Source organism: Pseudochaenichthys georgianus, chromosome 7, assembly GCF_902827115.2.
Source record: "Pseudochaenichthys georgianus chromosome 7, fPseGeo1.2, whole genome shotgun sequence".
In the NCBI taxonomy this organism is placed as follows: domain Eukaryota; kingdom Metazoa; phylum Chordata; class Actinopteri; order Perciformes; family Channichthyidae; genus Pseudochaenichthys; species Pseudochaenichthys georgianus.
Window position 1 is genome coordinate 20,746,369 of NC_047509.1, and position 18,118 is coordinate 20,764,486.

Here is an 18,118-nt window from a genome sequence, read left to right on the forward strand (position 1 = left end):
GTGACATGTTTCAAGTCTCAGACCACACGTGCTACATCACATGCATCGTACATTGAACCCATGTGTCACATTCAGATTCAGACAGAAAGGCTGTGGTATTACCACCTCTATCTTCATGTGATCATATTTTTCCATCTGTGTAGCACTTGTAAAAGCACATTTAATTGAATGGAAGCATTATCTCACTTTGGTTGATATAACAATCAATCAATCAATCAATCAATGTTTATTTATATAGCCCAATATCACAAATGTTACATTTGTCTCAGTGGTCTTCACAGTGTGTACAGAATATCAGTATGACAATACGACACCCTCTGTCCTTAGACCCTCACATCGTACAAGGAAAAACTTCCAAAGAAAACCCAGTTTAAAGGGAAAAATGGGAGAAACCTCAGGGAGAGCAACAGAGGAGGGATCCCTCTCCCAGGACGGACAGACGTGCAATAGATGCCGTGTGTAAATTGAAAAGATAATACATTTGCAACATAGGTAGTCCAAATGTTTGGAAATGCATGTGTGTATAATAGGAAGATGAATCCACGAGGATATCCATCGAGGACCACAGCCACGACTCAAGATCCAGCGCTCGCGATCCAGGACACAGGACCGCAGGATCATCCATGACTCCGGATCCCAGCGTATATAGACACCAAAAAGAAAGACATTTGGGGAAGCTGGGTTAATCGGAACATGAGAGTACACGGGTATAGACAGAGAGAAGGAAGAAGTAAGATGTCCCCCGACAAACTAAGCCTATATCAGCAAAACTAGGGGCTGAATCTAATCAGCCCTAACTATAAGCTTTATCAAAAAGGAAGGTCTTAAGCGCACTCTTAAAAACGGATAGGGTGTCTGCCGCCCGAACACAAACTGGAAGCTGATTCCACAAATGTGGAGCTTGATAAGAAAAGGCTCTGGCTCCCATTGTACTTTTAAAGATTCTAGGAACAACCAACAACCCTGCATTCTTGGAACGCAATGCCCTAGTAGGACAGTAGGGTATAATGAGTTCTTTAAGGTAAGATGGCGCCTGCCCATTAAGGGCTTTGTAGGCGAGAAGAAGAATTTTAAATTCTATCCTGTGTTCGATAGGGAGCCAGTGTAAGGCAGCCAGAACAGGAGTAATGTGGTCCCTTTTCCTAACTCTGGTTAGTACACGAGCCGCAGCATTTTGAATCAGCTGAAGCGACTTGATTGACTTCTTAGTACTCCCTGATAATAAAGAGTTACAATAATCCAGCCTAGAAGTAACAAATGCATGGACTAGTTTCTCTGCATCGTTTTGAGGCAAGATAACATGGGTTGTGTCTGCTGCTACATGTCTAACTCTAAAAATAGCCCTTGTGGAAGACATGCAATAAATCCTGGGTTACAACACCATCTGCTGATGAGTTTGTTGCAGGAAATTAAGAATGTGGTCCCATTGACAGTAGAGAAAGATAATGATTCAGCTTTTTGTCAGTTTTCCTGAGTGCTATGTGAAGACTGCTGCTGTCACTTTATCATTGTGTTGATGATAATTACCGACACTGTCACTATACGTATGGAAGTGTGATGGTTTAAGTCATTGCTTTCTCCTGCCAGTAGTCCCCCCCCACCTCTCCTCCTTCACATCCGATACCAGCCATATTGGAAGGTGTCACTTTATGCCTGATGATTATTCAGAGCCACCTGTCTCTCCCTGTCCCATCTGAGGATCTGTGTGGAGGTTACACAAGCGTCCATGTAAGCATTGCAGTTAGTTAAGAAGGGTTAGAGAGAGTTCATCATTTGCAAATTTTCTTTTAAATGTTTTTGTCTTCTCGTTTTGAAGTTGTATTCACTATCAATCAGCGGAAAAGCACAACTATCTGAGCCCAGAAGTCTTATTGTTTATAAAACATTAATGCATTAGGAATGGCTGCGCATTTGGAACTCTCAGCATAATTGAGCCCTCTTTTCTTCACAGAAGCTTGCACTGTGAGGTTTTAGAGATGTGTATAATCATTTTCTGTATCCATTATCTGGGGGTGTAACACCATCTAACTCTGGCCTTTACACTGAAAGAGGATAATTGCATTACTATATTACATAAGATTTCTGTTGAATCATGTTTTATTTGCTGAATTTAGGAGAATACATTTCTAACCAAGAACAACACTCCAATCAGGTTTGGAGAGAAAGTAATTCTGTCTATCTTGCTGCAATAAAAATGGTCAAACATAAAATTGTATTTCAAAGTTAATTTATTTTCTAAGGATTATAGGCAGTATTATTATACAACATTCACTTAAAATATACGTGTAAAATCATACAATTCTCTTATGGAGCAGTACTGTGAATAAAGAGAAATTGGTCAAATGCTGTTGGTGATGTAAATAAAACGCAATCCTCGGGATGCAGACACACCCTCCACAAATCAGAGCCGTGTATGATGACAACAAGACATATTAGGCTGTAAATCACACACCGATCCCAGCATGGGGGGTGAATGATGCAGGCTGTTTTTTAACAAAGGCAAATTGCTTTGACCCACTGGGGCAGCTGGGCTCTGATTTGCAACGGTAAATAAATTAACTAGTAGGCTGCCAGACATAGGAGAAAGAGGCTAATTGACTTTTATCTTTAATACTCCCTTTCCCAACAATGAGATGCTGTTTGCATACAGTGATAACCTTCAGGGTGTGAAAGTCAGTGTCTCCAGGGGTTTGACCAGCCCGAGTGAGTATAGGAAGATCTTTGACTTGACCCGATAGCTGGTCACCTATCAGGGGGCCTCACACCATCCCACTGCATGTAGACATGGTGGTATTATTATACTGAGCACCACACTGATACATGTCTCACTACCTTTTGATCAGCAAACATTAACATTAGCATTCTTTAAATGTCATCTATTTCTTTTAGAAGGCTGTTTGATAGAATGAAACCACAACAATATGATAAACTTAGTAGGAAGTGGACCACTTGGGGGAAATCAAACATCAATGTCAACAGATAAATTGCTCATTTGCCTCATACTAATACCATAATACCTCATACCCATACTAATCACATTAGCTTTTACAAATGGGTGCTAGACAGGGAATTTCAGACCAGTTTTGGGAGATCAAGAATCGTTTTCATAAAGGAAAATGTAAGTTGTTTAGATAGAATTGACTTGACTCTGTGGTGCAGTTCAAACTAATTAGTCCACTGTGGATTGGTCCCATTGTCCTCAGACGGGGCTATTGATCCGGACAGTCAAGGCAATCTAATCAATCAATTTACAGCAGGCCAAGGGACAGGTCCCCACAGGTGACAAAACACAAGTCTGCATGCAGTGACTGACTGCTGCTGTGTAAGATTTACAAATGTAATGCAACAAATATGTTTACATTACAAGGGAGGATTACTTTAAAAAATGAATTTAGTTTTCAGGGAAATAAAATGAATGTCTAACTATTAAAATATTGCAAAAATACCTTTGTTGTTCTTTCATCCTTGAGAAAATAATTTGTCTTTGCTCTGAGATCATGCGCGCAGCACAGGGCAGCCTGTGGAATGGAGAGCTCCGATTGGCTGCTGCTGGCCTGTATAAAGCGCCGCAGTGGCAAATTCAATCAGATCAACTGCGAGCATACTCCGAGAGCCAGACATCAGGAAGCTCGATCAAACTGGGACGATTTCTGCTTTGTTCTGCTTGTTGTTTTTCACATTTTCTGCAACAAAGACTGGATCCACATCAACACCATGAAGGAAAGGAGAAATACACAGCCGCTGGTGGTGAGATGTAAACTGGTTCTTGTGGGAGACGTTCAATGCGGAAAAACGGCGATGTTGCAAGTCCTGGCGAAGGATTGTTACCCAGAGGTATGCTCAAATGTGGAAAAAATTAACTAAACCTCCATGTTATTTTAAACTCTTCTGTATTCATGTACAACATGAGTGATAGTTATTTCAAAATGATTAATTGTAGCGAGAAAAAAGAGGTACGCATGTTGCAGACAGTCAGTTTTCATGCGCATTTTCATAAACTGTTGTCCTGTTGGTTTATTTGGTATGTTGACCGTAATACCTATACATTGATTCGATTTGTTTTATAGGATGATCAATGAATATTTATTCCCTGCGCATTTATGATGTTTTATTAGCCTGTGTTGAATAACCTGTGCAGCTGCAGTGATTCGTGTGATTGCTTGATCGACAATTCTTTAAAATTGAGAGAAAGCTATCTTATTAGGCTTATTATTAGTCTTCGGTGCGTGTTTCCATGTTACACTAATTATCCAGATCAATTTCATTACCTGTAGCTGACTGACTGACACCTCCCCACTAATGGCATCATCTTGCTAATTGCTCCCCAGACCTACGTGCCCACGGTATTTGAAAACTATACAGCCTGTCTGGAACTGGAGGAGCAGCGAGTGGAACTCAGTCTGTGGGACACTTCAGGTAATTGATTCCATTTGTTCTGTCTATCCGGCCTATCATGGCCAGCCATTCTTCCTGCAGCACTGAGAGTTAATATTAGGAAATGTGCAGTGAATGTAATGAGAGTCAGTCTGTGCTGCAAGAGCTGCGTCTTATAATGTATTCCTAAATATTCTTCTTTTGGAAGCATCTAAAAAAAAAAGAAGAGAGATATCATGAAAATTGTTAATAACATCAAGGATAATGGGCATACCTCATACTATTGTTACTTTTGTTATTATTCAAAGCACAATACATGTACACTTGTTGAACTGCAGTCCTGTTACTATTTCAGATCACAGCTGATTTCAAAATGATTATCTTATTTCCCCTCTGTGGGACGAATAAAGGAATTCTGATAAAGGAATTCTGATTCTGAAGGCAGGATCAAATATTGACGGCTCTACATGTGCATTTATGTGCCTAATAATGTTCACTGAAAACTAGGCAGAGAGACAGGGATTATTGCGCTTCACTTGTTCTTGCTGACTTTGTGCATCATATGTTAATTTACACTAAGCGTGAAAAAGAGGGTCAATATGTCAGTGTGGATCTCCCCGAGGATCTGCTGCTTAGTGTGTTGACCTGGATACTGTGAACACGGGTATGACTGCAGCACCTGTTGGATTCCCTTTCATGCTCACGGCACAATGGTTTCTCTCACCACCCCACATTAGGGCTGCACAATTTTGGGAAAAAAATCTAATTGCGATTTTTCTGACAAATATTGCGATTTCGATTTGCGATATTGGTTTTTAAGCGACCCAACGGAAGTTTATTGTAAAATGCGGCCATATCTCCGGCTAGGAAGGTCGCATCAACATGCTCCCGTCTCTAGCACCCCCGCAGCCCGAGCTACGAGTGAAAGAACTAAACTTACATGAAACTTCCGTTGGGTTGCTTTAAAGTCAAGCTTCAGTTTAAGATTCATCCTGTAATAGATGTAAAACATGTGATGGAGCATTACTAACCTGACCCAGATGGTTTGTTTCACCAAACCATCTAGGAAAGCTCCATTTGAAGCCATTTGGCACTTTCAAAAATACTTGGCAGGTGATTGGATCAATCTGTCTATCACCTTCTATCATGGGCCACTTCTGATTGGTTAACAATGGCTGGTACATGTGGAGCACAGCACTTCTGATTGGTGTGGATGACTGACACACAAGAAGAAGAAAAACAAAAATGTAAAAAAAAAAGTGCAAGATAATCGCATCATTTCAAATCGCGATTTCGATTTAAAATCGATTAATCGTTCAGCCCTACCCCACATCGCTCTCCATCCACACTTTTGCCAGATGTATCCCCAGCCTCACAAGGTCACTGTGGTGGAGCTAGATAGTTTGTGTTTATGTACAACAAATCCTTTATGTAACAGACCCACTTGTTTTTGAGATGATTCAGCATTTACTGTGTCGCCACTCCCCCCATATTATCCAAAAGCTGCATCAGGAGAAAAGTGAGTGTAATTCCCTCCCCAGACCAAATCCTGATTTTTAATCCCAGACTGTGGACCTTTGGTCTGGCCAGCATGAGTGGGCCTGGTGCCGGGGGATGATGGGCACACAGGGAGACATCCTGTTGGGCAGGAAGGTTTTCTGGAGCAGACAGACAGGAGGCAGCTCAGAAACTCTTGTGACCTGCATTCGCCTCCATATGCTGCTCCGGGTCACTCTCTAGAGCAGCATGATGCAGGGGATTAAAGATCTGAATAGGTCCACTGCCACCTCGTCTAAATGACCCAATGAGGTTGGCACGCTTTCTCTTTCTGTCTTTTCATTTTTTTCTCTGAATACTTTCCCCTTGTTTATGCAGCTTGTCAGCTCCTATTTACACGTCTTTTATTGTTTCAACTCTTTTCTTCTTTGTTGCCCCCCTGTCTTTGTTGTTCCTTGTTATTCATACACAATCCCAAATTGCACCAGTTAAATGTGCTAATTTGCATCACAAGGAACAATGAACATAACCAGTGATCAGTAATATAGTTCACATGCCTGACAGACAGTTCACAAAGTGTTATTCAAAGCAACGTGTTTTTTTTTGTTTTTTGGGGGGGGGAAACTTCACTCTCCTGTCACTGAGAGGAGAACCTCCTACCCATTATGTGTTACAGATGACTTCCATGTATATTGTGTCAGGCTCTGGGTGATGGACGATAGGCAGAATGGCTTTTTGTTGGTCACACCGTACAGTTTCTTCATCTTGCTGTAATTTCCTATAATTGCGTGCGTTGTGTTGCTGTGGCCGCACCACATTGAGAGGGTCTCCTCATTATCTCGACTCTCCTTCATTGATCGGACTGACCTCATCCCCAGCTCCACATGGCAGGCAGCTCCTTCTCCCAGCCCCGCCATGGATTTACAGACTAAAATCAATCCACCGGTTTTAATCAGCCTGGTCCAATCGGGCATGTGTGTGTGGCGGGGGGGGGGAAGAGAAGAAAGAAGGGAAAGCAAACAACGTCCAGTGGTTGTAAGTCATGAATAGTGAGTAATGAATCTCGTTATGGTGTTGGTAGGTAATTTATTTCAGGTTGAATGTTCTTGCTGATAAAGCCTTTGTGTTTTGGAAAGATACTGTATATAAAATAATTGATTGGTTATCAAGGATTACAGATTGGCATTTGTTATGGACCCAATATCCATTAAAGTTAATGAAGCAATCTATATAATTATAAAGAGAGGCATTGTTAACCGACAAAACTCCTGTTAATGGCTTAAGCCATGTTAGACAATAAATTAGAAATGACTGATATGTAAGTGTATCTATATCAGTCATTTATAATGGCCTCTGAATGGGTCTTGGGGTTCGGACTGTTATAAGGCTGCATCTATTTAATTTTGTTGAGTGATTAAACAATGCATCACATTATCTAATTGACACATAGTTTTAGCACTAGTTTAATTTTAAATTAGAATGAAGGATCTGGCATAAATATGCTTCATTTCAGAGAACTATTCAGACTTGTTTTAACAGTCTGGGTCAATTGATTGAGATAACTTTCCACCTTAACTAGAGAAACCACTTTTTAACTAACTCTCTGGCTATGAGTTTGTGATAGATTGCGAGCAGAATGCACTTTTTATTCAATGCACTTTTTTCCCCCTTTTTTTTAAACCATCTGTTTCAGTGTACTTCAAAATGAGTGAGATGAGCTTTGACAGTGTCAAGTTACAAAGTAAAGCTTGTTAACAGCTCAAATGTGGTGATGCTCAGGAACAAAGAGCGGCCCTTTCCTCTCGGCAGGGGTCTTCAGCAGTGATTCTGACCGCCTCTGGCATGTGAAACCGAGGAACAACTGCCTGACGCAATGTAGAGTGTCTTTTGGCCTGGCTGTAAAGACCGTAGTTATCAGACTGCTGCTGCAGCACCACAGCTCCCAGTCGGCCGAGCGTGGGCGGGGGGCTACTCTCACCCCCAAATCTGTGAGTCATCCCATTTCTGGATCATTAATCTGTCTGACCCCTGCATTCTCACTGTAGGAGAGGAGTGTGCTAATGATGAATATGGGCTATGTTGCTCAGCTGATTTACACACACAAAATACACACATAGTTTCACTTATGAACACACAGAAGAAGCAGATCCTCCCCTCCCCCACCTGTATGCTCCATCACAAGGCCCGTCGTCTCGGCCTGGGAAGCCTACGTCTGCTCTGGCCCAATTTCCTCCTCGACACTTAGCTCTGGGCACCGCACCATCGAGGCGGATGGAGTAGCGTTCAGCCGCAGGAATTTTGTTTCTTACCCCTCCATTCTCTCGTTAGTCTGCCACTCTCCGTATTTCATGCCTCACAAACTCTCCATCTGTTTTTGAGGCATGCTGTTGAGAAAAAGGAAGAAAGGGAATATTCGGAGCATGCTTAGGCTCTGCGTGTGTACTGATCTATGCAAGCTATTTTTTGGGTTGTTGCAATGGAGAGAAGGAGGGAACAGAAGGAAAGAGACAGGGACTGGTATCAGACTGCAGGGGGTGAAGGATTAATGGGGAGGAGGGTTTTTTGTGATCTCTCTCAGTAGCCTACACTCCTGCTTTCCCTCCCTTATCGTCCTACTGGCTTTTCTTGCCACAATAGAAACAGCCATTTCTGCTAGGATTAGAAACTGGATCCTGGAGTGTCGGGCTGCTGCTGCTGCTGCACCCAAACAGCATGCCGTGGTGCTTCAAATACTAATATTTACACATAAATGTATTATTTTTGGATTCAGTTCCTTTGTAGATAGAATAAATACGCCTACTGAATCATGCATTCCTTTGTCCAAAATAAAAGATAAAATCGATTTTTGTGAAGGAAAATAAATGTCCTAGACGTCCCCTCCCTCTTGACAGGGTAACTCATTTGTCAGCTTTAATTGCAAAGGCTCTTGGACTCCCTGTGCACCTTTCCATTGATTACTGCATTTAGATCAGTGGTCATTTAATGCAGAATCACACCCCGGTTCCCAGATGTGTGATAACCCCTTGAGGGAGATTGAGAAGATTTATAGAGCTCCCTGTCTTTGATTCTCCTATGATGAGACGCCTCAGAGTTGAGACACACACACACACACACACACACACACACACACACACACACACACACACACACACACACACACACACACACACACACACACACACACACACACACACACACACACACACACACACACACACACACACACACACACACACACACACACACACACACACACACACACACACACACACACACACACACACACACACACACACACACACACACACACACACACACATTACCCCAATGGTGCTAATTGTTCTGATTCGAATGTGTGTCAATTTTCACAGTCAGCAGACACAAAGTTGTCTCACAGATGATTGTGGCTCTTTCTACTCTAGCCCAAGGTGTAAACGTTGTTGGTGCGATAATGTAATTTGCATTAAATTGGGAAAGTCTGTCCTCATTGTCAAAATTCAGTCATAGTAAAACATCAATCTGAATGTTTAGTTCATTTGCTTCTTAAGAGTAAAACAAATTCATTTTCTCTATCCAAAGGCATAGAAACTGTTTTTAAATACAACCAGCATGTCCCTTTGTTCCGATGCTGCAATGTTTACCTTCTCCAGGACACCGAGCCCTAAGGAATTTCATCGCAGCTTGTCATTATTCCACTCACAGCGCCCGGCAGCTGGCAAATTCAGTTTTACCCTTTGATAATGTGGAAAACCATTAAGTATTCATGAAACCGATCTGTATGCACACATGCATGTTGCGTGCACTTTTTCATATGTTTTCTTCCATTGTTTTTTACGCTGTAAATCAATTAGGATGGTTGTGTAATATCAAATGAGTGATTACACAGACTGCTTTTGTTATCTGTAGCTATAAGAGGAACACTTAATCCCTTTTGGGATTCACATGGAGCCTAAAGTAAACATGTTAATCCCATTGAGCTGCTCCTTCTGTTTCATCTGATCACACCTCTGGCTGCTGCCAGATTTAAATAGTGAGTCCGTGTCATAAGGTGTGGTGTTGCTGTGTGTGTCTCTTTGTGCGTGAGAGATGTTTGTCTGTGGTCCCCAACCCTGTCGCAGAGGAATGTCCCCAGCAGTGGGTGGGTGGGCAGTTAGTGGTGTAAAATGATTGATTGGCAGTTAAAGCGAGCTTTATAGAGAGGTGGGAGGAATGCCTGATGTAGATGGTGGATTCCAAGGCTGTTGCTGTGGTAACAGAGGGACTGAGGTATTGCGCGGCGAGCAGAGGATTTTTTGGGGGGTGGGTGGTTTACTTAAGGATTCTGAGCATGAGTGGGAGCGTCTGCCTGCCCCGAGCCCCATCGTTCCACTTGCGTAATCTACTGCAAGAGAAGATCAATGAGGATTTAGTGCTCGATTGTCATCTTCTCTCCTTTTTGAAATGCCAGCAGAGGATATAGGAGCAGGGAAAAGAGCAGTTTCAGGGACGGCAAAGTGAGGCTCAGCAAGGGTGATGCCGATTTCACATAATCCCTGCTGCTGTAGTTTCTCGTTCTGCCTCGGACACTCTGCTGCGCTATCACCCTTTTTGCCCTGACCCGTTGTTACAGCAATTGATTCCTGAAACAATCTCCACTTAATACAAATAAATCATTGGCTTAAGTTATTTATCACAAAACATTTTACAAAGCAAATGTAGCTTTGCACAACTTCCTTTTTTAATATAAAAAACGTCCTAATGTGGCACATGAAACATATCTGCGTCCCCTGCATGTCTGACCACATATTTGTACAAATAAAATAAAAAAGATCCAAAGGTCCATTAGACTTGTTTTTATTCAAAAAAGACTAGAAACAAAACGGTATGACTTTACTTGTACTTGCGATTTCACCACGAAGACGAGGAAACTATTAAGGATCGTTGAGTTCAAAATGGCAGCTGTGCAAGATCCCTCTCAATCGTGTCTAACAATTTAGCAATACGCATTGAAGGTGAATGGAACTACTTCAGACTGCCTGCGTGTGTCATTTTTAAAGTTGGTCCTATCTTTTATCCACATTAATGATTCTCTGTTGTTTTGCCCCTAAGGTTCTCCATACTATGATAATGTGAGGCCCCTGTGCTACAGTGACTCAGATGCAGTTCTGCTGTGCTTCGACATCAGCCGTCCTGATACTGTGGACGGCAGTCTGAAGAAGGTAAAGGCTTCAGTTCTGCACCTTACATTATAATTATCTTTAGTCACATACTTAATCAGCGATTCCTATAAATAAAGCCTGTTTTCATGAAACTATACTAGGACTGTGTAAAATATAATTACTGTACCTAAAATGAACACACTGAACTTTCCTGTCCACAGTGGAAAACTGAGATCCTGGACTTCTGTCCGAGCACACGGATCCTGCTCATCGGTTGTAAGACCGACCTGCGCACAGATGTCTGCACGCTGATGGAGCTGTCCAATCAGAAACAGACTCCCATCACCTATGAGCAGGTGAGAACAAAAACATTACGCATAGAGATTGTCACTGGAATATAGTCAATGCTGAATTCAAACTATTAACAAAGCATACGTGACAACCAGAATCAAATAGTACAGTTGCTACATTTTCATTATGTGGCTTTTTTTTCATGTCTGGCTGGTCTGGAAAACAAATATATTTCACATTATTTTCTGCAGACAAGATTTATATCGATATATATATATATATATATATATATATATATATATATATATATATATATATATACATCACACCTTGCATATCATTACACTTTATCTGGAGCACTTTGTTATAGCTGGCATTCTCAAGTATTATGATGTATTACTTAAAGAACCTGCATTATTGTTTAAATTGGTAAACCATAGATAAAATGATTCCTATGTTGGTTTTTTCAACAATAATTTAAGGGTCACGCATATAATGAATTAATGATCTATTGTCACAGTGACATGGTGACCCTGGTAAGAATACAGAAAGTATTAAAGGACGTGTATCACTCGTATTGCAGGGTTCTGCTATGGCCAAGCAGCTCGGTGCAGAGGCGTACCTGGAATGCTCAGCGTTCACCTCGGAGAAAAGCATCCACAGCGTGTTTCGCACCGCGGCCATGGCCTGCATCAACAAGCTGCAGCCCCTCCCAAAGTCCAGCCCCACCCGTCGCCTCTCCAAAAGACTCCTCCACCTGCCCAGCAAGTCGGATTTGATCTCCTCCACCTTCAAGAAGGAGAAGGCCAAGAGCTGCTCGGTCATGTGAGTGGAGACCTTTCGGGTTACAGTCTTCACATGCAACCCCCAGCCCCCCGCCTCTTTGGTCTCGGGGAAGGGGGGGTGGGCACGATGGTTTTATCAGGGCTTCCTGCTGAATCCTTCCCTCACCCCCCCCCGCAAACCAAACACCCCTCAGAAGAGGTGGACACTTCGCTGTCCACTTGCTCCTGAACCTTTCAGCGCACATCCATCTTTTTCCACTACTGTTTGTCTTGCTTTCAAACAAACAATATCAGTCAAGGTTTGCTCATAGAGCTATAATTGTTCACCTGTAAACAGTATGCAACTAAAATGGTGTTACATCGGTCCGATTTTAATATATCTAGGCACATGTTGATTTTGTCCAAAATTGGAAATGTGCAACGTGTGACGTAAAATCTTGTGATGTAAACGCCTCTCAGACAACTCAATGGATATTTTTCTAAATACAAAATAAATCTAGCATGAAACTGTCAGGAATTAGCATTTCTGCACATCTCTCTTTAGGTCTGTCAGGATTGAAATAGCTTGTTGCTGGTGTCCTCATTTAGGCCTGTAAACGTGCAGAGTATAGAGCGAGTAGTGGGACAAACCACAGTCAGAGCTCCTACACAGAGTAGTTCTCATTGTCTCAGTGGTGAGGAGAGCAGGGATAAGAGCTGTGAACTCAGGCTGCTGTACAGACGGCAGTCTAACTATCTCAACCAGCATGGATTGTTGATGCATGGTTGTGTAGCTCTGGACAGCGGTACTCCACAGGTTTCAGTGGAGGTGAAATAGGCTCTGTGTATACGGCACAACTTCCGAAATGTGAAAAAACGCAAACAAAAGAAGTTTAGTCGGGCTTCCAGTGTCTCTGCTGTCTATTTTTATGATGGGGCAATCACATTTTAAGGGATGATTTTAAAAAAGGCTTTTATACTTAAAGCAGTTCAATGCCGTGCTCTCGAGTGTTATTTATGAAGCTGTGGCTGGTTATTCATGCCAGTCAATAATATGGAGGCAGAGAATAAAGCCTACCTTAGTCAGGCCGACTGCTAATGGGAAAATCTGGTTTGCAGTTTCAAATATTCTTCATAAAAGATTTGTAGCATTGTGTTGACAGTTTTTCAACAATTCTCAAATGGTATGCAGTTTTGAAAAATGCCTTTCATTTCATGTTCCCAGAAATCATTGAAATGTTTTTGACTACTGTTAATATGCCTTGTGGATTCCTTCGTTTGCAACAATCCAATGTAGCACTCCCAGCGTGACTCTACTCTTCCAAGACGACTGTAGTTTTGTTAATCCATTGACCTCCAATAAGCAGCACTTATTGTAGGTTACAATGACTACAAAGCAACACATTTGACCCTTTGCTGATCTTAAATCTTTGGCTTTATGGTTATTTGTGTGTGCAGCTTTAATCTTTGTGCTTCTTACCATAAAGCAATAAAGATTTCAGTGCAAGGTAACCTGTGCGGCAATAAAGATGCAGCTTTGTGATTACTGTCATGCTAAAGCGCTCCATGGACATCCATGTTATAGACTGAAACCATCCCTGCTGTACAAAGCGGCTGCTGATCTGTGTTTGCCCCTACTCCTCCGTGTAAGCCACTGGGATAAAGAATAACCAATGGCGATGTCCTGCTATGATCAGATTATCTGAATCCCAGAGAACAAAACTCTTTGGGTTGGGAAGGCTAGCCTCTGCTGCCAATTTTACATAATCATATAAAAGGATTGAAGCAGCATAGGACTTAGATAAACTGCCTGAGTAATCACAAGTGCAGTATTTGCTTTTTAAAATTGAAAATCTACTTCAAAAGTCCAGCAATCATCTTGTAAAAAGGGCTAGTGTGTGGAAATAATGTGAGAAGAACAAGTAAACAAAATGCACAGGCTGGCCCTGTCCAAAGAAAGCTATTTTTCCATTATTTGTTTATTTAGTCGATGTGTATTTTCTTTTTTGATATTTCAAAGCATGATGTTAGTCCCAATGTTGTTTATAAAAAATAAAATAAAAAAAAAACTCTTTGAGATGGTTGTAGCGTCTTTATGGAGCTGTGGACTGCCCCTGGTCGGAGGAACTTAACATGGTGATTTACAAAAAGGCTTCCAGTTCATGTTCACACACCAAATTCCAGAGTATTGCCTAGCAACAATCCAGTGCAAGAAACAGAGACTGGCTGCTGGGTTAGTTGTGTCGACGGGAGAGGGTTGGTTCACACGCAGATATACCCACATCCATTTTTACAGCATCAGTTATGCATTTTGCCTGGCTTGTTAAAAAAAAAAAGTGTCTTGGTATTTTTCTTTGGGTAAGGGAGCTGATGCCAGGCCTTGTGATGATGGGATAGATGAGCGTACCATTTCAGTCAATATGCAGCCTTTGTGTTGTAGTCGGTGTGTGTGGTACAATGGTGCAGTCAAACTCCTAAGCATGTCCTATTAAAGTTGTCTGATTGTACACACGTCTCTTGTTTTATAATCATTGTAAGACCTCTCCAAGGATGTCATATGAAAATGATGTTGTTGATGTGAATATTTATTTGGTTGCTAATTTTTTTATTGACATGTACATTTGTTGACATTTATTTTGAAAATTTGACTTTTCCTTTTTATTTTGTTTATGCTGTGTTAAATAAAGCTTGCCCTGTCCGGCACCCTTAAATTGTGGTTTTCCAGTCATTTCTGTTCACGATTCACTATAAACATCCATTCTATGATCATTTCAATATATACCCAGTTTCAGTGTTGTCATAAATAAATGAAAATAGTCATTTGAATATTTAAACAAGAGTCTTAATAAAACAGCTGGTGTGACATTAGTTATTGGTTGTTTAATAAAAGTCATTCTTATCTTATCAAGTAAATGTTATGAAAACATTTAACAAAAATAAATGTAAGTACACCCTTTTTATTAAGACAGATTGTCCAAGTATTATTCCATGGAAAGTCAAGAAAATACTGCATTTTACATTTGTTTTCCCACAATAACAAAGCATTATCTTTTCTTCTGGTTCTCTTAATCTTTTGTGAATTGTATTCCTACATTAATTGAACATGTTCATGGAACTGATAAAAAAGCGCCACTCGTTTAAATAAATTCAAAATAATACTCGAGTAGATTAAACCATTCTCAATTGTCTCAACACATACTTAGGAAAGTGAACATGTCTCCAGAGGTGTAACCCAACTCAATCATCTCTTAAGGAAATAAGGTGCTTATCTTTTCCACTCTCAGTGCTAATAATTTCTTCTAACAGGCTCTGTGTCACCGCATGCATGCAGAGCCTGTCTCATTAAGGGTAGAGCAAATTTAAATCACAAAGGATGGGGGATAACTGTCATTGTTGATTACTTCAACCCTTAACTAAGATCACAATCGCTGATTATCAGGGAGTTATCATAGATTAAGAAGAGGCAGTCAGGTTTGTTACTGACAAATGATTACAGTTTAAACCCTACACACTAAGAAAAAGAAGGACATTAGATAGGAATCTATAGAGTGATTGCACTTGGCACAGATTCACCCTTACAGGTTGTTTGAAATCTTCACAGGTTCTCCGTCTCTTCTGAAGATGCACATGTCCGCTGCTCTCATCTGTCTTCAAACACGCCACATCTGGTGGCTGCCAGCTGCAGAAGTGTCTAAAACTGGCCTGGTGCCACCAAGTGTGGCGGAGGTGCCAACCAGCACATGTGCCCTCGCATTGCCTCTTTTTCCGGTGCTCAGACTAGTGCTAATAGGCTCTGGTGACACTGTCTGTGTGATGATGGTGTTGATATGTGATAGGGCGTAGTTGTGTTGGTGTTTGACACTCAAAATATCACCCTAGATTTCAATATATTCTCATAAAATTGCACTGAAATATGAAGAAACTTGCATTAAGCCTGACCTGACCTGAATTCTCCCCCCGTGTTTTGCTATAGAAACACAAGAAAATACAAAATGAATCATGCGATGTCAGTGGGGCGGATGCTGGAGCACCTGAGGTAGAGGCTGACATTGTACACATGCCTCCACATACTGTACACTGGGTGTGAGGACATGTAAATGGGGCACATACGCTGCTAGTCGTAGTAAATTAGGCCAACATCTGGACAGGCACAGAGAGTTCAATTGCCCACTCAGCTGTGGCTTGTACCTCGAGGGCTCGGTTAAGGAGAATTGGCTTCATGGCACAGTCCAGTGAGCTTTCACGCTCCACCCTGCCATTTTGTTAAGACTTTGCCATACACAGCCACCTTAGAAAAGTTCTTTGTCTCCTACACAAACAGTGGGTCACTTTGACCGAGGATTAATGCGTTGCCATGGACAAAAGCTGGCAAGGGAGGGCACTTTACCCACACAAAGACAATTTAATGGGCTGTAAAACACAGCGGATTAATTTTGATTCACACATGTTTGATTTATAAGAATATCAATCCTCATTAGAAAAATGTAATTTATAAAAGTGCTAACGTCGTTATCTCCCTACTGATATTTAAAGCAATATATTAAAATCTATATTGATAATGAACAATACACCAATATGCTTTTACTGTTCATTTTAGTTATGGTTATTGTAGTTCAAATATATTTACAACCAAGCTGGGCTGGACAGTGGTGTGAAAAGAGTCATCTGAAGGGAGTCAAGCAGCACTGATTGGAAAGCCCTCTGTGCTGTTGTGTACTGTTTACATCACGTTCAGGGTCCTCACATAACTCTCTGAACACAAAGCAGTCTCTTTCCTGTTTGTGTGCAGGCAGAGTCTAATCTTACACTTCGTCATCCTAAAATGTATATATATCATTGACATTTTTAAACTGTGCTCATGTATGCCCTGTTGAATATAGCATGAACCCATCCACACACATCTGTGCAGACATGCTAATCTTTGATTACTGATGAGGTGTGATGAGGTGTCGAGTCCTGCAGTTAGCTCTCTCTCCCCCTCTCTGAGACACCAGATTCTCTGCCTCTGCCGCAGTGCAGGGCAGGGCCAGAATATCCAAACCATACATTTCCATTTCAGCCAGTTTGCCTTGGAAAAGGGGGGGGGGGGTGGGTTTAACAGAATTTAAGCGGACGTGATCATAACGTTGCTAATATGCCTTTTAGATCGACTATTAAAGGATCAGATAAAAAAACAGAATCCACTTATTTCCAATAAGGTTTTTCGAATGTGCTTCGTTGTGTTAAAATAACATTTCAGAAATAACAAAGTACAAAGGCAAAAATATTTTTGATATAATACTTTTCATTTTTATTTGTTAGATTTTTCATAATAATGAATTTCGTTTTTGCGTAATTAATTTTATTGTACTAGGAATATGCAAAGGTTCACAGGATTGAAGGCTGCAAAGGCTGCCAGTAACAGTTATATTTAAAATGCTATTCTTTACAGCTCTTGTAGGACATGGACTGATGTTTTAAAGGTCAGTGTATGGATTTATTATACATTCTAAAAGTTTCTTTACACTATTACTTCTGATGAACATTTTTATAAATCAATCAATCCTCATCCTACGCCCTCTGCATCGTCATTTTACACACACAGCATTCGAAGCTGTCCATCAGAACAGATCCTCCCTCTGGTCATTCAGGCTCACTCACTGACTCCACCACCCCCACCTCTCTCTGCGACCCCTGACCCTAAACTCCCTCCTGTGGTTAAACCTACAGCTCCCTTAGAGCTTTCTCTTGACCTTGTGTTTCCTTGGCAGCACCACCAATGAGCTCAGTCAAATGTGAGCAATTGTTTAATGTTCCCCGTGGCCACAGTGGGAAAGCAAAAGTTGCGCCTCTGAAACTGAATGCTGTTTTTTAAAGGAATCGAGAAATCGCGTTGTTGTTTTTTTGGGCCCCAAACGTGTTTGTGCCATAACTTGTGTAATTTGAGCAGATGTGCTGGATGAGTAATCACCGGTTTATTCTAATCCTTATACATATATCGTGTGTGTGAGCGTTTCCTCTTTTTTATGTGCACTCGCTATTTGCCAGTGGACCAAATTTCCCCAATCTTGTCAA

The 18,118-nt window shown here is 41.3% G+C and overlaps 1 protein-coding gene across 1 annotated transcript; it reads left to right on the forward strand.

Moving 5' to 3' along the window:
* Positions 1–3,600: 3,600 nt before the first annotated feature.
* rnd1b (Rho family GTPase 1b) lies at positions 3,601–14,761 on the forward strand. The gene is made up of 5 exons (XM_034086166.2): positions 3,601–3,834; positions 4,329–4,416; positions 10,960–11,069; positions 11,231–11,365; positions 11,884–14,761. The coding sequence occupies exons 1-5, from the start codon at positions 3,715–3,717 to the stop codon at positions 12,127–12,129; spliced, it is 699 nt and encodes a 232-aa protein (XP_033942057.1). The 5' UTR covers positions 3,601–3,714; the 3' UTR covers positions 12,130–14,761.
* Positions 14,762–18,118: the final 3,357 nt, after the last annotated feature.